Source organism: Bos javanicus, chromosome 17 (assembly GCF_032452875.1).
Source record: "Bos javanicus breed banteng chromosome 17, ARS-OSU_banteng_1.0, whole genome shotgun sequence".
Taxonomy (NCBI): domain Eukaryota; kingdom Metazoa; phylum Chordata; class Mammalia; order Artiodactyla; family Bovidae; genus Bos; species Bos javanicus.
The window spans coordinates 63,013,413-63,033,205 of NC_083884.1; the positions used below are offsets into that span (position 1 = coordinate 63,013,413).

The following is a 19,793-nucleotide window of genomic DNA, read 5'->3' on the forward strand; positions in this document are numbered from 1 at the left end:
TTATTATGAAAAGGTTCTCAGTTTCTCTTCCAAGTACCTCCATGTAATCTTTTGAAAGCGTAAACATTTCAAATTCTGGGAAATCTGCAGTGCTCACGGTGTTTTCAACCCTGAGGGAACAGGGAAGCCTGTTCCAGGATAGACATGTTCTTGTAGACAATGCAGTTCCTCAGTTTAGCTGGATAGTAATTCTTTTAGCTTATCTTCAGGTCCATGTCCTCACCCCCTTTACCGCTGAGACCTTTGAGGTGATCACCACACCCCATCCATGGGCAAAAGAGAGCGCCTAGATTCTCTGCCTCAATTCGGGCTGTCCTTCTTGCCATCAGTCTCTACCGCATTTTCTTAGGCTGTTGAGACCTGCCCTCTTTTACGTTTAAACCCAATAATTTTGTTTTTATGTTGGTGGGAAGTGACCACCAATTAGGAGAGCTACACTTTATCCTAATTTTACAAGTGAGGAAACTGAGGCACAAAGCATTGCGGTTTTGCTTGAGGTTGCACAATACTGTAATTGGTAGAGAAGAACTGATCTTTTCAGAGCCTGAATTCGGAAGACAGTTTTTCCACAAGAGTTGAGTCTTAATCTCTGTGTATCCTCAATTAAAAGCATAGAAAGCAAGTGTTTCATCCGTGTTGGAGTTAGTGCAAAGCACCAGGCCATCAAGTGAACACAGAGGATTGTGTCATTTTGATTTAAAAAAAAGATTAAAAAAAAAAAAAAGCTCTACGTGAATCAAAAGTTCTGATTGTGAGTCCAGTGTATTGGGGATATCCAGGGCTTGTTTTCTGGTATGGGTCCTCGTAGGACATTTAAAAAGGTAAATCCTTTTCTCTGACTTCTGAAATATTTTTTACTTAACGAGCAGTAGGGATCTGACATGGAGTAAAGGCCCTCCTCCAGAAACAAAAGCAGACTGACGTTTGTCCTTTTCTCTTTTTCAATTAAAAGCCTGTGCTGCCAGAGTTGCTGGCCTTTGATACTGAGGGATTACATTTTGACAGTGATTAAAAGGATGACAATAAAACTGTTATTGTGCTCTACTTTTAAAGTTCATTCAAACAGAATTAGACATGGCACCTATCTAGTGGGTGTGCGCCTTCTAAATGTCAAGGAGCAGCTTTCCACGCGTTTCATGTAAGCAGGTATTCCCTCTCGTGAGTAATACGCACTGGTAGTGGCATCAGACTTTCTTCATTCTAGAGGATGAGTTTTTGGTATCCTTGAAAAGCATCTAATATGTGACTCTTTGTTATTGTCTAAAAAAAGAAAAAAATGGTATTGAAATGGAAAGAAACTGAAAACGGTAGTCATGTGTGGTCTTAGGCAAGACCTTACTGTGGTTCACTCAGATCACATCAAAGGCCTCACTCTGTTGACCCAGGCCTCCGTTTCATTAACCACCAAATTAGGGGTCAGGACCAGGTAGTCTCTGAGGTTTCAACTTTGAAATTGCATGCTTTCCTATGAGCACAATTTGGAGTTTTCACTTGATCATAGATAAGAGTAATAGCTATAACTTCTTACATATTTAGTCTGCACTAAACGTTTTATCTACATTCCTGTGACTAGAGAGGGATGCCTTCCAGGCCCCAAGAGGGGCTTTATCTGACACTTGGAAATGAATTGTCCAAGGAGACACACTTGCTGATGAAGCAAGACACTATTGAAAAGGGGCCACTTGAGTGGAGAGCAGCAAGGTCAGGGAACCCAGGACTGCTCTGCCTCTTGGCTCGCAGTCTCGGGTTTTATGGAGGAGGGTTAATTTCTGGGTTGTCACTGCCCCATCACCTTGCTCGTGTCCATATATGGTCTGGGCATTTCCAGGTGGCATGAGAGTCTCCCGGTGAAGACAGATTCCAGCATGAGAGTTTCCGGGAGGTTGGCAGGACATACTATGGCCCAGCATCTCCTCCCTCTTTTCGGCCCCTCCCAAATTCTTCAGGTTGGCGGCAGCTTGTCATTTCCTTGTTCCTTATTGGAACCTTCTCATGAGAGACAACTTGTGTAAGTGATTGTTTTCATCCCTGGTCAGGGCAGAAGGTTTCAGTCCATGGTTCCCTAACATTGTTTCATCTTAATGCTAAGGTAGATCTTTTACTCACCATTTTTCAGATGAAGAAACTGGGGTACAGTGGCTGTATAGTTTTCTCCAGATCACTCAACTGTATGCTTGGCCTTCCCTAAGATGTCTTCCTTAAGACATCTGCCGTATTTTGTCTTGAGCGGTTTGTGCGTCTCTCATGCCACCCTCAGCGCACGCCAGAATCCTGTGCCTTGTATTGGCTTTCTTCATGAGCGTTCACCTCATTCTCCTTCCGTTGCTTGAGGGTGGAGATTGTGTCTTGTATTTTTTGTGTACTTCATAGGGCCATGAAACTTTGTAAATTTTCAAACTTTAAAAGTTTAAAAAATAAAATACTCTTCCCCTTCAGTCTTTCTAAGCTTATGCTGTCTGAGGTTTGTTATAATTGTTGTATCACTCTCCCCAGCCTCATTATTACTAAAATTTCTGATCTTTATTTGATGTTAATAATACACTTTTTTCCTTTCACCTTTGTCCCTAGGTTGATATTTTATGAATTTATCTATTTTTAAATAAATAACTTTATTTTCCCTCATTATTAAAGATAATACGTACTACTGTTGAATATTTCAACTTTACAAAAAATTCTTTTCCAAGGCAAACATTGCTAGGAATATCATGTCCTATAGGTAATTTCTGATAGTATTTTGATGAACAGCTTTCCAGGCATTCTTCTATGCATGTGTGCACCTAAATAAACATATAATGCTTTGTAAAATATGTTACATTGTTGAAATCTTTCCACATTAAGGCAAAGTAATTGATGCATGGGTGACTCACCGGTAGAATTCTTGCCTGTCGTATTGGTGCATGCAGATTATACAGCATTTGATTGCACTGATACATACAGGCTGCTAATGGTGGACACTTTGGTTGCCTGTAGTCTTCTACAAACAACGCTGCAGTGAACCTTGTTCTACAGGTCTTGAGTACAAAGTGAGTCTCATCTGTCTGCATCACATACCTGCACTAAGATAGTATTAATTAGCAAAATAGTACAGCAGATGTCTATAGCCACACCATTGTCATGTAACACCATAAATTTGCAAGAACCCAATAACCCAGCATGATTAGACGGGCAAATATCTACCTGTAACAGGTATGGAACTTTGGGTTGCTCAGGAAAACTAAGATTCCTATTAAGCTAAAATTAAAAAAAAAAAGCTTGATCAACATGAAATTTATCTTCATTTTGTTAAAATCTTGAATTTTTCACTTGAAAGAATTGTTAGATATTTGTTTCTGTATTTGTTTTGGCCAAAAAAAAAAAAAAAAGTAGTGGTTTGCATAGTCTATAGAGGATATTTTGTATTCTAAAGTGAAAAACAGAACCTTATAGGAAAACTGATTTTCTGATAAAATATAAACCCTTCATTGTGCAAATATGTTTTAAGAACCAGTGATGTACTAAATAATGTTGTGGATACTAGGGCTCAAAGTCTAGCAGAAGAGAGGTTAAAATAGTAAATTATACTTCAAACTAGTTGAAATTCAAGATGAGAGAGAGAGCAGGAAAAGAAAATATTTTTCTTTGAATATTAACCAGCGTTAGGTTTGATTTTGTTTTTTCATTCTCTATCCTTTCTCTGTCAACTGCCTTGCTATTAAAATTTAAGTTCCTGTTTCTTGTGATTTGTTTTTCCATCCTTTCAAGTCATTCTCCCTAAATTGGTATCTCACTTGTTTTACCTTTCAGTTACTTGTTATATGATCCTTATGGATTCCTTCTGGGCCTCAGTTTCCTTGTGTATACAGTGAAGGAGTTCAGTAACTGGTTTCTTTTTTCTAGTAGGGTTCCAGCTCTGAGAGTTCTAGAGACCAGATCTGGCTCAGACAGTAAAGAATCTGCCTGCAGTGCAGGAGACCCAGGTTCAGTCCCTCAGTCTGGAAGATCCCCTGGAGGGAGAGAATGGCTACCCACTCCAGTATTCTTGCCTGGAGAATTCCATGAACAGAGGAGCCTTGTGGGCTACAGTCCATGGGTTGCAAAGAGTCAGACACTGACTGAGACTAAGTGACTAACACTTTTTGTCTTCCTCACTATTGTATCCCTAGTTTGTAGAATAAATCTAGCCACTCTAAAAGTGGAATAAACTTTGTTAACATTTTGACTTTAATTTGGGGGTGTGTGTCTACTCTGGTTCTTTGGAGATTTTTACTTTTTTTTTTCATCCCATGGTAGCTATATTACTATACATTTAGACTTGATTCTTTTTTACTTAATCAAGGGCAGTTTCTAACAGCCATGAAAGAGATACTTAGTTCAGACATTTTTTGAGTACTTATCATATGCCAGGCATTGCGCTATCCACTGGCAATATAAAAATGAATTAGATACCATCACCCCCCATCTTAAAAAGCTTAAAATGTGGTGAGGGAGAAGGATGCAAATGGATAACTGTAATAAAATATAATATGCGTTCTGCTAGAGGTGTGTGTCCAGGGCACTATGTGAACTAAAAGGATTGTTTTTTATCGCTGGACATCTTGTGCCATTTTCAGACTGGTTGGTTGTATTTTATATTTTCCTGTTCCATAGAGATATTTTTAATCATGCCTTTTATTTATCTAAACACAATCACAGTTGTCTTATAATCTGTAACTGATAATTCTAGGATCTGAAGTCATTGTGAATCTGTTTCTGTTGTTGCTTATGCTGGTTCTTGCTCATGAATCTTTGTTTCCATGTGTATTTTTGTTTTGTTTTACTATAATCTGCTTATTTTTATTAGAACATTATTTATGGAGATTATTTGACCTTGAATGACGTTCCCATCCTTCAGAGATAACTCGTTTTCTCCTGCAGTGTCTAGGGGCACTACCAATCAGCTGTTTTTTTATTGTTGTTGTTAAGCAATGTTAGCCTTACAGGGAAGTTAGGGGAAAGATAGAGATTCTCATACACCCTTCTTCTAGTTTCCCCTAATGCTAACATCTTAGGTAACCATAGTAGTTATTGAAACCAGCATTGAGGCAGTATTAGCTAATCCACATACCTTCTGGGATTTTGCCAGCTTTCCCACCTTTGTCCTTTTTTGGCCCAGGATCCAGTTCAACCTCCCATGCTGTATTCATTTGTCATGTTTATTTTGTCTCCTTCAATCTCTGACAGTTCTTCAGTCTTGGTTTGTTTTTCCTGAAGTTGGTAGTTTTGAAGAGTAATGATGGATTATTTTATAGAAAGTCCCTCAATTTGGGGTTTGTCTAATGTTTTGTCATGATTAGGTTATGCCATTTTGCAAGGTAGCACAGAAGTGCGGTGGCGCCCTTCTCAGTGTTCATATTGAGGACACGTCGTGTTTGACATTTTTTTTTAACTGATGACAGTAACTTCTAAGGTAGTATCTGCCAGGCTTCTCCACTGTGAAGTTACTCTTTTCTTCCTTGTGATTAGTAAGCCTTACAGGGAGATACTTTGAGACTGTATAAATACCCTGTTTCTTGTCCAGTTTTTGCCACCAGTTATTAGTGTCCATCCTCCAGCTCTTGCCTGCAGCAGTTACTGCTGTGATGCTTGCCTGCTGGCGATTTTCTGTTTACAGCATTCCTTCTATATTTATTAGTTGGAATTCTCTGTAAGGAAGAGCTGCCTCTTTTCCCTCAGTAACTAATTTATCCAATTATTTACTTATCATTGTGGACTCATGAATATTTATTCTATGCATTTTAATCCATTACCATCATTATTTGTTTCATTGATCAAATGGTCCCAGCCTTAGCCACTGGGAGCTCCTTCAAGTTGAGTTCTATGTCCATTCAGTGTACCTCTCTCATTTATTAAGCACTTCCTTTCTTTCTGGCATCCTAAGATGGTTTAAGCTCATCTTGTATTTTTTCCTCCCCCGACCCTGAAACAAGCCATTTCTCCAAGGAGCATTGTTTGGTTCATTTCTTAGAGATTAGTGTATACAAACCAATGTGTGCACTAAGATGTCATTACTTTTAGGTCCTCTCAGAAGACAGAATTAGGGAATGAGTGTGTAAAAACTTACCTCATTCATAAACAGATGCATATAATCATTTTCTCAATCCCTCCACTTATATATATATGTGTGTGTGTGTTAAACACCGTAAGTTCGTTCTGATGTCTTCAATTCTAATCTAGTACCATAAGGTTCATGTTAGCCTTCCCTCTTTCCTTATTTGTAACTTCTTTTTCCACAGGAAAACGTGGTTCTCATTATCCATGATACATTTACTTATTTGTTCAATTCTATAAACCCAGTAATGTTAGAATTGCTAACCCATACATCTGTGAGAAGCAAGTTATGACCTACAGTTCAGTAGCTCTGTGTAGTTCTTTCTTCCTGAACCTTATAGTACACAGTCAAAGGATTGTTTTCCAAAGCCATTTAACTGAGTTATTTTCTTCTCCACCCACTGTACTTGTGGTTTTGCTGTTCATTTGTGGTGTAATTAGGTTTATTTGTTACTGTTTGTGTTCCATTGGTTGGTTGTAATAATGTGAAGCATTCTTATGATTCCATCACTATCTTGGCAGCTCTTTGACGCTTTTAAGAAGTCTTTTCCATTTTATCCAATATTTTTAGCTGTTTTCAGTAGGAAAGTCAGTCCAAGTAACCTAACCTAACATATTACCAGAAATGAAACCTTCCCTTTGGAAAGGTATTGGTAAAAATCTAACGAACAGAAGCGGAAGATATTAAGAGGTGGCAAGAATACACAGAAGAACTGTACAAAAAAGATCTTCATGACCCAGATAATCACGATGGTGTGATCACTCACCTAGAGCCAGACATCCTGGAATGTGAAGTCAAGTGGGCCTTAGGAAGCATCACTACGAACAAAGCTAGTGGAGGTGATAGAATTCCAGTTGAGCTATTCCAAATCCTGAAAGATGATGCTGTGAAAGTGCTGCACTCAATATGCCAGCAAATTTGGAAAACTCAGCAGTGGCCATAGGACTGGAAAAGGTCAGTTTTCATTCCAATCCCAAAGAAAGGCAATGCCAAAGAATGCTCAAACTACCGCACAATTGCACTCATCTCTCACGCTAATAAAGTAATGCTCAAAATTCTGCAAGCCAGGCTTCAGCAATACGTGAACCGTGAACTTCCAGACGTTCAAGTTGGTTTTAGAAAAGGCAGAGGAACCAGAGATCAAATTGCCAACATCCGCTGGATCATCGAAAAAGCAAGAGAGTTCCAGAAAAAACATCTATTTTTGCTTTATTGACTATACCAAAGCCTTTGATTGTGTGGATCACAATAAACTGTGGAAAATTCTGAAAGAGATGGGAATACCAGACCACCTGACCTTCCTCTTGAGAAACCTGTATGCAGGTCAGGAAGCAACAGTTAGAACTGGACATGGAACAACAGACTGGTTCCAAATAGGAAAAGGAGTACATCAAGGCTGTATGTTGTCACCCTGCTTATTTAACTTATATGCAGAGTCCATCATGAGAAACACTGGACTAGAAGAAGCACAAGCTGGAATCAAGATTGCTGGGAGAAATATCAATAACCTCAGATATGCAGATGACACCACCCTTATGGCAGAAAGTAAAGAGGAACTAAAAAGCCTCTTGATGAAGGTGAAAGAGGAGAGTGAAAAAGTTGGCTTAAAGCTCAACATTCAGAAAACGAAGATCATGGCATCCAGTCCCATCACTTCATGGCAAATAGATGGGGAAACAGTGGAAACAGTGTCAGACTTTATTTTGGGGGACTCCAAAATCACTGCAGATGGTGATTGCAGCCATGAAATTAAAGACGCTTCCTCCTTGGAAGGAAAGTTATGACCAACCTAGATAGCATATTCAAAAGCAGAGACATTACTTTGCCAACAAAGGTCCGTCTAGTCAAGGCTATGGTTTTTCCAGTAGTCACGTGTGGAAGTGAGAGTTGGACTATGAAGAAAGCTAAGCGCTGAAGAATTGATGCTTTTGAACTGTGGTGCTGGAGAAGACTCTTGAGAGTCCCTTGGACTGCAAGGAGATCCAACCAGTCCATCCTAAAGGAGATCAGTCCTGGGTGTTCTTTGGAAGGACTGACGCTGAACCGAACTGAAGTAAATGCAAATATGTATGGTAGTCTTTTGTTCTCACTAGGCTTCAGTGTGCCAATTCCTCCCAAAGCCTTCCAAAAATAAAACTCAGAAGTTAAGTTTGTTATATATTTATATTTTACTTCAGTTCAGTTCAGTCGCTCAGTCGTGTCCGACTCTTTGCGACCCCATGAATCACAGCACGCCAGGCCTCCCTGTCCATCACCAACTCCCGGAGTTTACCCAAACTCATGTCCGTCGAGTCGGTGATGCTATCCAGCCATCTCATCCTCTGTCGTCCCCTTCTCCTCCTGCCCCCAATCCCTCCCAGCATCAGGGTCTTTTCCAATGAGTCAACTCTTTGCATCAGGTGGCCAAAGTATTAGAGTTTCAGCTTCAGCATCAGTCCTTCTAATGAACACCCAGGACTGATCTCCTTTAGAATGGACTGGTTGGATCTCCTTGCAGTCCAAGGGACTCTCAAAAGTCTTCTCCAGCACCACAGTTCAAAAGCATCAATTCTTCAGCGCTTAGCTTTCTTCACAGTCCAACTCTCACTTCCACACGTGACCACTGGAAAAACCATAGCCTTGACTAGATGGACCTTTGTTGGCAAAGTAATGTCTCTGCTTTTGAATATGCTATCTAGGTTGGTCATAACTTTCTTTCCAAGGAGGAAGCGTTTTTAGTTTCATGGCTGCAATCACCATCTGCAGTGATTTTGGAGCCCCAAAAATAAAGTCTGACGCTGTTTCCACTGTTTCCCCATCTATTTGCCATGAAATGATGGGACTGGATGCCATGATCTTCGTTTTCTGAATGTTGAGCTTTAAGCCAACTTTTTCACTCTCCTCTTTCACCTTCATCAAGAGGCTTTTTAGTTCCTCTTCACTTTCTGCCATAAGGGTGGTATCATCTGCTGGCCATTACTTTTAGTACTATAAATACCCAAGACAGTAAAAAGGAGACTTATCATATAATATGCTCTCAGTAAGCTGATAGCACCCATTACAAATTTGAAAGTTTTTATCAAGAACAATAAGACCTTGAAAATAAGAAAATAGAGACTTTTGGTTAATTGAATTTTCCAGTTAAGCATAGGGTAATCATAAACCCATTTTTGGTTCAAATTGGTGTAGATTTCCTCTTCTAAACTATAATCATCTACTTTTTCAGTTTTTGCATTCCACCGGAAAACTCAGGCTTTCCATTCTACTTCTATTAGTAGGAAAGCTCTACTACCACCATCACAGTGACATGTAATCATTATAACTGTGCAATCTGGGAAAATCACATATGCCTAACAAGAAGGGAGTGCTGCTGCTGCTGCTGCTAAGTCGCATCAGTCGTGTCCAACTCTGTGTGACCCCACAGACGGAAGCCCACCAGGCTCCTCTGTCCCTGGGATTCTCTAGGCAAGAACACTGGAGTGGGTTGCCATTTCCTTCTCCAATGCATGAAAGGGAAAAGTGAAAGTGAAGTTGCTCAGTCATGTCTGACTCTTAGCAACCCCATGGACTGTAGCCTATGAGGCTCCTCCATCCATGGGATTTCCCAGGCAAGAGTACTGGAGTGGGGTGCCATTGCTAGAGGAAATCATAAGTTATCTTCGTGATGAAATATTATGAAGCCATTTAAAGTGATGACTAAGAAGTATAATAATAAATAATTGGGTTTCCCAGGTGGCGCTAGTGGTAAAGAATCCACCAGCCAATGCAATAGGTGCAGTAGACACAGGTTCGATCCCTGGGTTAGGAAGATCCCCTGGAGAAGAGCGTGGCAACCCATGGACATGAGGAGCCTGGAAGGCTACAATCCATAGGGTCACAAAGAATTGGACATGACTGAAGCAGCTTAGTGCACGCACACACACAATAATAAACAACATGGAAATGTTTTTGATACCTGATGTTTGTTTTTGATATCAGATGTTTTGATGCTAAGTGAAAAAAGAAAAATTTATGTAAGCAATATGATCATGAGTAATTTAATTGTACACACACACAGAAGTGTGTACATACACACAGAAAGATTGGGGAGAAATCAACAAAATGTACTTTGAAAATAAACCCATATTCTGCGATGGAGTTCTGTTACAGAAATTGAAAATTGAAAAATAGGGACTTACCTGGCAGTCCAGTGGTTAAGACTATGTGCTTCCACTGCAGGGAACACAAGTTTGATCCCTGGTGATGGAACTAAGGTCCCACATGGTGTGGCCAAAAAATAGAAATAAATAAAAATAGGAAATTGAAAAATAAATTTATTTTTAAATTCATGTCCTAATGCAACAGTTTTCAACTGTAGTAAATTACAAATGGTTTTTAATAATTCACCCTTTGTCTTAAATTAGAATAAATTCAAGGTTGTCACTCTGATGTCACTTTCATTTTGTAAGCTTTTTTGAGAGGGAGCAAAGGAGAGTAGAAAGGGAGTGCTGTGTGTTGGGGCTGAGAGTGTCAGGGTAGGAGCTGCAGATCTGGGTACAAATCCTGGCTTCAGCACTGACAAGCACCAGTGTGCTGTGTTCATTATAGAAGTAAAACTGACTTTATAACCTTTCTGATACTTTATTTAGAAAGCATTTAGAACATTAGAGTTACGGACAAACTTCAGCCATCATTATTTCATTTATGTGCAGAAACAGCTAATACTCATTCTGTTAGATCTAAAATATCTGTGCCAGTTTCCATCTCTGAAAAAGAAGGAAATAATATATTTTGGAAGGTGCATTAGCTCCTTGAAAATGGTGCTTATGTGTCTGACCGATGTGTTCCCCTCCATCACCATCACAGACCGGTGACTGGCCTCCTGGCTGGAGGTGGCCAGGGTGTTGTGGGCGAGCACAGAACCAGGAGGGCCAGGGCAGGGCCACTCCCTCTCGGCCTCCACCTCCTTGTCTGCAAAATGAGGCCAGCAATTCCTGCTTCTTTGGGCGGTTGGAGATTCAAATGAGAGTTATAGGTTGAAAGCCTTCGTCAACAGTAAATCCTTGGGTACATCTGAGGAGTCAGACATTTTAAAGAGACATTATAACATAGTGGTTAAGAGCTGAGACTCTGGTGTCATGATGCCTGGAGGGAAGAGACAAATTTCGTTTCTAGGAAGGTTGCTTTGAGAGGAGACTGTCTACAGGAGCCCTTCTGATAACTGGGCCTATTTGTGGTCCCCAGTGCACCTCTTAGGCTTGGTTGTCTCATGATTCATGTCAAGATGGCGATGCTCAGAATAAGGTCCCAGCTGCCTAAATTACCCAGTGCTTTGTAATCTCCAGCATATTTGAAACTCTGATAGTCAACTGAATTTGACGTAGGTGACCAAACTACCAAACTACAGCATTTTTAAGAGGAAATTTTCCTTATGGGCCCTAAATTCTATTCAAAGAAATTTCAAGAGTCATAAATAAAATTGCTTAGTATTAAAAAAAAAAAAGAAGAAGAAAGAAAAAAGTCTAAATTGGACTCATAAAGTTGGTTTCAATAGTGAGTGATAGAAATAGGAAAACCTACTTCAAGGTACTGTATAAGAAGGTAGTACTGAAGTCCTAATTTCAGAGTAAGATAACCCCAAATTGACCGTTCTGATGCTGTCATTCACTGAGATGTGGGGCAAGATCCCTCACCTCCCTGAGCTTGTTGCCTTGAATGAGGGTGATAGGCCCCACTTTGGTTGTGACAATTGAGATAAAGCATTTAGCACAGTTCTTGGCACATAGGGAGCACTTGGTAAATAATACTCATGGTATTTTTAGGCAGGAGCGACTAATATTGTGTTTCTAAGTGATTCGGTAATAAGCTGGTAGTGTCTAAAACTAAAATTAGAATAAGAAAAAAGAGATGGTTTGACTTTTCTTTTGCTGTGTATCTTGTAATTGTTTAAAAATTAGCACTGTGGGTTGATTCTTGTGGCTCTGTAGTCTGGGGGCAGGGAGGGGGGCATGTTTGTTGAATCTATGGGACCAAAAACAGATGGGCAATTGATTACATAGCACTTGAAGATAAAAGGAAGATAAAAGATATTGAACGTGTGACCATTACTATGAGAGCCTCATTGAACAGCTCACCTACCATTTCAAGATTATTACCACCCGCCTCCTCTGAAAGCCTTCCCTCACCATTTCTGCAGCTGTGATCTCCCCTGAGAACCCATAAAGCTTACTGACCCCGTTTGGCCTCCAAGAAGCACTGAGGCAGTGAGTTGCCCTGTCTTGTGGCCACCCTCCCCAGGGCTGCGCTCAGGGCTCTGCTCTGCAGGCTTGGCTGGCTGGGCCCTCAGGGGTGTGACAGGGCTTGGATCCTTCCAAGGGCACATTCTTTCAAAACATTCTCCTGCATATTCGAGAGAAGGCGCGGATACACTGAATGGTACTTGGTGTTTGCTGGGTTTCCACTTTAGAGAATAAACAGATTAGGGTGGGAAAGGAGCCCCTCGGCCAGCACTCCCCAGAGAATCGAGAGGTACAGAAAACATCCTTGAGAAATGAACAGCAAAAATCTTAACAGACATGACAGGGTATTTTAAATAGTGCCCACATTGGGAGTAAGACAGATAGATTATTTGCCTGGCCCCCACTAAGGAAATGGACGGGGAAGATAAAGGAATTTCTAAAGTTTAGGTATATTGGTCTTATTCTTTCTTGTAAAATACTGAGACTGTCTCTGAATTTAGTAGATGTTTGTGGAGCTTCTGCTGTGTGCAGAGTCATAATGATAATAACTAACATTTGAGAACTTACTATTTTCTAGGCCTGTTTCCTCTGATCAGCGAAGTGGTCTTAGACCTAGACAGAGTCATTCATGCTTTAGGTAGGGATAGGGGTCAGTCTTGTTTGGGCATGAGAGAACAAAGTGAACGGGGTGGGAAACCGGTTGTTTCTCATCTGTACTTCCTGTAGAATAGAGTTGCAAAGATATGCTTGAGAAATGAAAGGCAAAATTCTGAACGGCGTTCCTTTGTACAGCCTCTGAATCAGCCCCATGATCTCTTTTGCTTACAGGCATCAGAAGTTGAGAGACAACTCTCCATGCAAGTACACGCCCTCAGAGAAGACTTTCGGGAGAAAAACTCATCAACCAACCAGCACATCATCCGGCTCGAAAGCCTTCAGGCCGAGGTCAGCCTCCCCAAGCAGCCATGTTGGGCGGAAGGACTTTTCTCATTGCAGGAGCCGTGCCTGGCCTTTTAGACACGGAGTCCTCTGAACAAAAACCTGCCCTATCTAGCATCTCTGGAGAGAGATGTCTGTGAGAAACTGAATGGGGATCGCGCGACCGTGTTTCCCTGGGGAGCCTGTTGTCTAGAGAAGTACGGTTGCTCAGAGTTACTGCCGAGTGTGCTGAAATTAGGGATGACCTACTTTTTACTGGATATGTTGATCCCTCCAAAACATCCTAAACGGAGGATTGGAAAGAGAATCTTCCCTTTCTCCATTCCATTTGGGTCCGCTTCAGTCCCTCTAAATAGGACCTATTATTCTTACCTATAAACCGAGAGTAATATGTCCTTCATCGGGTTGAAGTAATCTACTTCATAGTGTTGATGAGAGGATTTGATGAGTTAACACATGGAAAGCACTGTGTGTGGTGTTTAGAAGAAAGTAGTGTTATTGAAAGCATACGAGAGGCCAGGCGGGGTCTGTGGCCCTGGCGGGCAAGCCAGAGCAGGGAAAGTAGCACTGAGGGGACGAGTCTGTAAGAAGCAGGTTGTGGGGAGGTGAGGAGCGGAGAAGGGTCACATCACCAGCCCAAAGGGGGCCTCTGTGCTGGAGAGGCTTCCACCTCCTCTGCTCCTGAGACCCCTCAGCCAAGTGTCTGAACAACAGCCCTTTGACTGAGTTACATTTTGAGGGACAGTCCAGCGCCACCACCATGGTAAAGGAACGAGCCCTCATGGTCAGACCCAAGAGGCCAAGATGGCTACTCCCCTGTTTCATACATGATGCAAAGATGTTTTTCCTAAAGTCTGTCAATATCTTCTCTTTTCTCCTGGCTCTCACTCCCTTCTTCCCTCCCTTCCCTTGGGATTCCTACGGGTATTGAGCAGCAGGTCCTTGAAGTAAGTAGTTGGTGCTGGTGGGTTTGGCATGCCTGTCTGTGATGGTCTGTGTGCATGACATGCTGTTCAGCCACCTCTGCCAAGGTCCAGCACCCTCAAGTTGTCTGTCTGCCTAGACCCTTGTGACACAGGGTCATGCCCAGGAATGTTTGTGGCCAGATTGGGTCCCAAGTTTCAGGGTGTGTAGGATCGGGTGAGGGAGTTGGCTACCTAATGCCAATTCCCTGCTTCATCTAATAACATTTTTACATCTAAAAGCCAAGCTATGAAATTGTTTATTTCCAGTAAGTCACTCGGAGAAGGCGATATCACCCCACTCCAGTACTCTTGCCTAGAAAATCTCATGGACGGAGGAACCTGGTAGGCTGCAGTCCATGGGGTCTCGAAGAGTCAGACACGACCGAGCGACTTCACTTTCACTTTTTACTTTCATGCATTGGAGAAGGACCTGGCAACCCACTCCAGTGTTCTTGCCTGGAGGCTCCCAGGAACGGGGGAGCCTGGTGGGCTGCCGTCTATGGGGTTGCACAGAGTTGGACATGACTGAAGCGACTTAGCAGTAGCAGTAAGACACTTCACAAAGCTCTGAACTTCTGAGTTTGTTTGTTTTCTGTTAAGGGGTGGGGTTGTATATCAGAACCAGGTTACCTCATGACTTCACTGAATGGGACTTGGGAACCAAAGATGATCCACGGGAAGGAAAATGTGAGAGTCAGAGGGTACTTAAATGCAGCTAGAGTAAGAGCTCCCTTCACGTGGGCAGCGTTGCTTCAGCGTGGAGAAGAGTAGGCCATTCACACAGCTGCTCCGTTGGTCCTTCCCGGGGTGCACACCTGAGAGACAGTGTTCCTTTGTTTGGCCGGATACCTGATCCCTCTGGACAAAGGCCTCATACTTCATTTCCCCAGGACGGCATCTCATCCAACGGAGGGGAGGTGGCCGGGGAAGAGTCGTGCCCTCTGAGCAAGAATTCTAGTCCAGAGAGTGAGAACAGCCAAAGAGCGGAGGGGAGGCAGGTTTCAGAGGACTTGGGACATTCATTTCCAGATCTCTCCTGGAAACGATCTGTGGTTGGTCCCCTTAGTGAACTGTCATCATGCTAGACTAGAGATCGTAGAGCACATCTGAACCACGCCAGGAGAATACTCGCAAGAAATGGGGTAAGAGATCAGTCTAGCAGGGAACTAATAATGGGAGGAGCCGAGGCACCTACAGGACTCCTGAAGTCCCCCAAGGCCACTGGCAGTTGAGGGGACTCGGGATGGTTCCTGCAGGCCCCTGAGCAGGGCAGGGTTCCTGGGCTGGAAGCATTGCTGGCCTGGGGGCATGCTGGGTGGCTCTCACCCTGCAAACCTTGAAGCCACAGAAGACTTGGCATCTCTTTCCTCTTTTCCTCTGTTTTCTCACTGAAACAGAAGAGACAGAACAGACTTTCCTAAAAGAAAGTCTGTATCTCTCTTGTGGCTGGCTAGATACTCAGTGTACAAACATATCAACCTGTTTAATAAAAGGAGAAAGATGGCTTCTATTCACTAGTTTCTTGCTGAAGCAGAAGATACCTTGAGTAAAATCAGTTATTTACTTGTCAGTGTCCTGTTCCCTCCCAGGGCAGGGGCTGATGCAGGCAGTGCTGTTTTCTGTATCCTAGGGCTCCCCCATTCACCTGGGGCCCTGGGTCTGAGCCATGACCTCGAGTGCCAGACCTGCCAGCGGTGGGGGAAGGACAGAGGAGAGAGAGAAGAACATGAGAGTGCAGTGCCCCAGGGGCTGTCCTGGGCCTTGTCTTAGGCTCGGGACTTGAGAGAAGTGTCCCACAGGTTAGGTTCCACTACCCCACCAGCTGTTGGGTTGGAGTAAAGTCGTAGGCAGGGGACTTCCCTGGCGGTCTGTTGGTTAAGACTGCACGCTTCCACTGCATAGGGGCACAGGTTTGATCCCTGGTCAGGGAACTAAGATCCTGCATGCTGCATGACACAGCCAAAAAAAAAAAAAAAACCGTTGTGGGCAGCAAGGTGGAGCCCTTCTCTGTGTTATCTGTGGAATTTTCCAGAGCACTAACCTTCCTTGCCTCTACCTGGCACCCCACATTCCAGCTTCCCCAAAGCTTAACTCCCACTCCTTCCCAGACTGGTTTACGAAGGGGAGGGGTTTTCTCCTCAGCTGGAGAGTTCATAGCTGTTCTGTCCGGTGTGGGGGCGCTGGGGCAGAGCGCTGGAGAGACGCCTGCCTTCGTGTTCCGGGGCTGGTCCCTCCTGCCCTACTCGTCAGCCAGGGTGTAACCCCACACCGCCCTGTGGCGCTCTCCCTGCTTTCAGATCAAGATGCTGTCAGATCGGAAGCGGGAGCTGGAGCACCGTCTCAGCGCCACCTTGGAGGAGAATGACCTGCTCCAGGGGACAGTGGAGGAGCTGCAGGACCGGGTGTTGATCCTGGAGAGGCAGGGCCACGACAAGGACCTCCAGGTGCGGGCACGGGGGGCGGGCTCAGGGCCAGGCGCGCTCGGCCGCCCGGCCCCGAGGAGGGGCTAGTGCATGGGCAGTGGGCGACGCTGAGGCCTCTCCTCAGGCCGGATATGGGTCTCCTCAGGTGTGGCTAACTGGCTGCTCTTTCTCTGCCAAGAACCAGTGCGTTGCTCCAGCAGGTCATCCTTCCAGTTTGTTCTGAGCCACTGGCCCCAGGAGCAGTTTCATGGAGTTCTTTCCGGGCTATTAACGTGACTGGAGCACCTGCAGTGCTGTTCTGCCTCCTGGGGTTTGTGGAATCTGGGGGGGACTTCAGAGGGAGCCCGTGGCTGTGTCTTGGACTCACGGTGCTCTCTGCTGCTGCTTCCCCAGGCCCCTGCCTTCAGTGGGCTGGCCCCGAGCAGAAGCCCAGAAGCTGCCCACTGAGCACAGCGGGACATATCCTGATTCTGCCAGTTGCTAGCGAAGGCACAGGCCGACCCCTCTATGAGCCTCATTAGCCTCTTTTTTTTCCTTGCTAAAAGAAATTGTTTCATGGCTATATTTGTCCTTATTTGGGAACTGCCACCAGGCCTCAGCTGAATCCCAAAGCTCACACTTGACAGGAAACGACCCCTTAAACACTCAGCCTCCCCAGAAACAGTGCAGCATCTGCTGCCAAGAATGCTTCGCCTCAATGACCTAGGAGCACTGGGCCTGGGGCTCCGGGCCCTGCTTCCCTGGGGTGTCCTCTGAGTGTGCCAGGGAGCAGAGCCGATTGCAGCAGTGCAGTTCGCGTGCAGGTGGCCAGCAGGGATAGTCCTGTGCCAGGTGGGTCCCTGCCCAAAGACCAGATTGCAGAAGGCCCCTGGGCTCAGCAGTCAGCTGTTGAGGAAAACCCTGGGTCGTGGGATGAGGAAACATCTTAGGCTAAGGTCATGTGATACCATCAGTTAAACAGCCCTCTGAGTGATTAGCCTCTTTAAGGGCAAATTAACATTTTTTCTGTGTTTTATACCTTCAGCTCAGAACTTTGTGTAAAGCGGGGCCTCAGTAAGTGTGGAACAGAAAATGATGCTGGCTAAAGCCTCACATCAGTTTTCAAAATGGAAAGGAGTTTGCTCTTATTTTAAAGTTTACGGTGATAACAGCCATGGACATTTGTCGGTTGCTCTGCACAGAACAGAGTATTTTTGCAGATGTTCTAAAACTGAGGCTAAGAAAGGTGAGCTCTCTGTCCTAAATAGTGTAGTAAGTCCTGGGTAGAATCCAGAAGGGGGCCCTCCTGCCTGCTTTACTTGGTTCTCAGTGATGACTTCCTGTGTATCACGTGCCTCTCCAAGTCAGTGTCTCACCAGCGTTTATTACGCCATCAGGTGCTCTCCTGAGGGTTGCCGAGGTAGAGTATGGAGAGGAGAAGGAAAAAGAAAAATGGGGAAATGGCCCTGCCTAAAAAAAAAAAAAAAAAAAAAAACTTTTGTTCAACATGAATTCACAAATGAGAAGTCCTTATTTCAGATCAAGAATGGGAGACCTGGGGGTGAGGAAGAGCCAGGACCAGTGTGGACTGTGTAGTACTTGGCTAGCACGTGGGCTGTATGTTCTCGGCAGCCAGAGTCCCCAGTCGCACCTCGTTCACATCCTCGCCCCCTGCACATGCGCTGCCTCCCGATTGGGCTTCTTCAAGAATGGGAGTGCAACGCTTGCATCAGGTCAGGGAGGTCCCACCTTGGGACCTCTGCATTGGGAAAAGCTGCGTTTATGGACTGAAATCTCTTCTTTCCCAACTATTTGTACTTTTTTTTCCTCCTCTAGTCATATAAAACTCTTTAAGGTGTTGCTAATTAGTTCTGTTGCTGAAATGGCCTGTGCAGAAATAGAAATCTCGGCTCGCTCAGGGAGTAGGTGAACGGTCCTGAATCAGACTTGTAGACTGCAGAGCTAGTGGTCTTGGAGTGTTTCTCATCCCCCCGGTTTTAATCCTTTTCCTCAGACACAGGATGAGAGAATGGCTGAGCGGGCAGGGCAACAGGCTGCCGCAAGCAGAGTAGCCCCCTTTGATCTGGCTCACTCTGTAATTGGGGTTCTACTGTCAGAAACAGGTTTTTAAAACACTGATCAAATCCAGCTCTGATTTTTTTTTTTTTTTTTTTTCAGTCTGAGAGGGATAAAAATGACTATTGAGGGCCCAGGAAATTGAAAAAGTAGGCATTTTGCTAAACTCTTAATACCCAGTAAAGGATTTGTCCCTCAAGAGGACCACTTAACTGCTCTGTTTCATAACAGTGAGCATCTTACAGATGTGTGCAGGGGCCTCGTCCCAAGGAGTGGGTGGCTGTCATCAGCAGAGAAGGCAGGCCCTGCTCCCTGTGGGGACCCAGGAAACAAATGACCTGGAGTCTAGACCTCGCTGACTCTGGGTATGTGCCGTTAGGCACATCACTTAATATCAGCCATCTCAGTTCCCTCAGCGTAAGACGGAGAGAGTGCCCCGACCTCTGCCCACTTTAAGGGCATTAGTGTTGTAAGCTCGAACTTCGCAAACTCTTCAAACACAAGGCATTTGGTGTCTTCCTTGGTCAGACATATAAATTACATTTAGTTTCATCTTTGTCCTATAAAGGGTGATATTTCATATGTTAAAAGGTTCTTGTATTTAATAGACTCTTCGTTGGTTTAGTTTTTCTGCATTTATTTATGGATCAGTTATTGACCAGAGAGGGCAGACCTGTCCTGGTGTTTGTTCTCTTGCTGTTACAAGTAATTAAGCACCTCTGAGTGTGCGTGAGGAATTGAACTAATGTCCAGTGCCTAAGAACTCGTACTTGTCAGTGCTGAACTTCCCCTGCTGAGATGTATATGGAAGTTGTCTAGAAAATAATTGCAAAGCATTTTGTCAATTTAATATGCCGTTTGTAATTGTGCCAAAGGCTTCCTAGGCATATCTTAAAAAAAAAAAAAAATCAACCTAATTTCTTCTTTCTGAGTTTCCTCAAAACCAGAGCTGGAGGAGTTCCCACTGGACCAGCAGGTATTGCTGACCCACTGGAACCATGCAGGGCAGGCTTGCCAAGTCCTTTGTCATTCTGTGAGCAGCCAGGCTCAAATCCTTCCTAGTTAAGGCACACCCAGACCACTGGTGCCATTAGCCAAATGTTCTCTGATACTGACCAGCAGAGGAGAGGCTCCCAGGGCACCCAGA

At 43.9% G+C, this 19,793-nt stretch overlaps 1 protein-coding gene across 3 annotated transcripts in view; it reads left to right on the forward strand.

Moving 5' to 3' along the window:
* BICDL1 (BICD family like cargo adaptor 1) overlaps positions 1-19,793 on the forward strand; it is an 80,126-nt gene that overhangs the window by 38,931 nt on the left and 21,402 nt on the right. For all 3 annotated transcript variants that reach the window (XR_009730417.1, XM_061385011.1, XM_061385012.1), the window contains exons 3-4: positions 13,093-13,209; positions 16,466-16,612. Coding sequence is in view for 2 of the 3 variants with exons in the window: in XM_061385011.1 (XP_061240995.1) it covers positions 13,093-13,209; positions 16,466-16,612 (264 nt within the window). In the remaining variant the exon portion in view is untranslated. The remainder of the gene's footprint in view (positions 1-13,092; positions 13,210-16,465; positions 16,613-19,793) is intronic.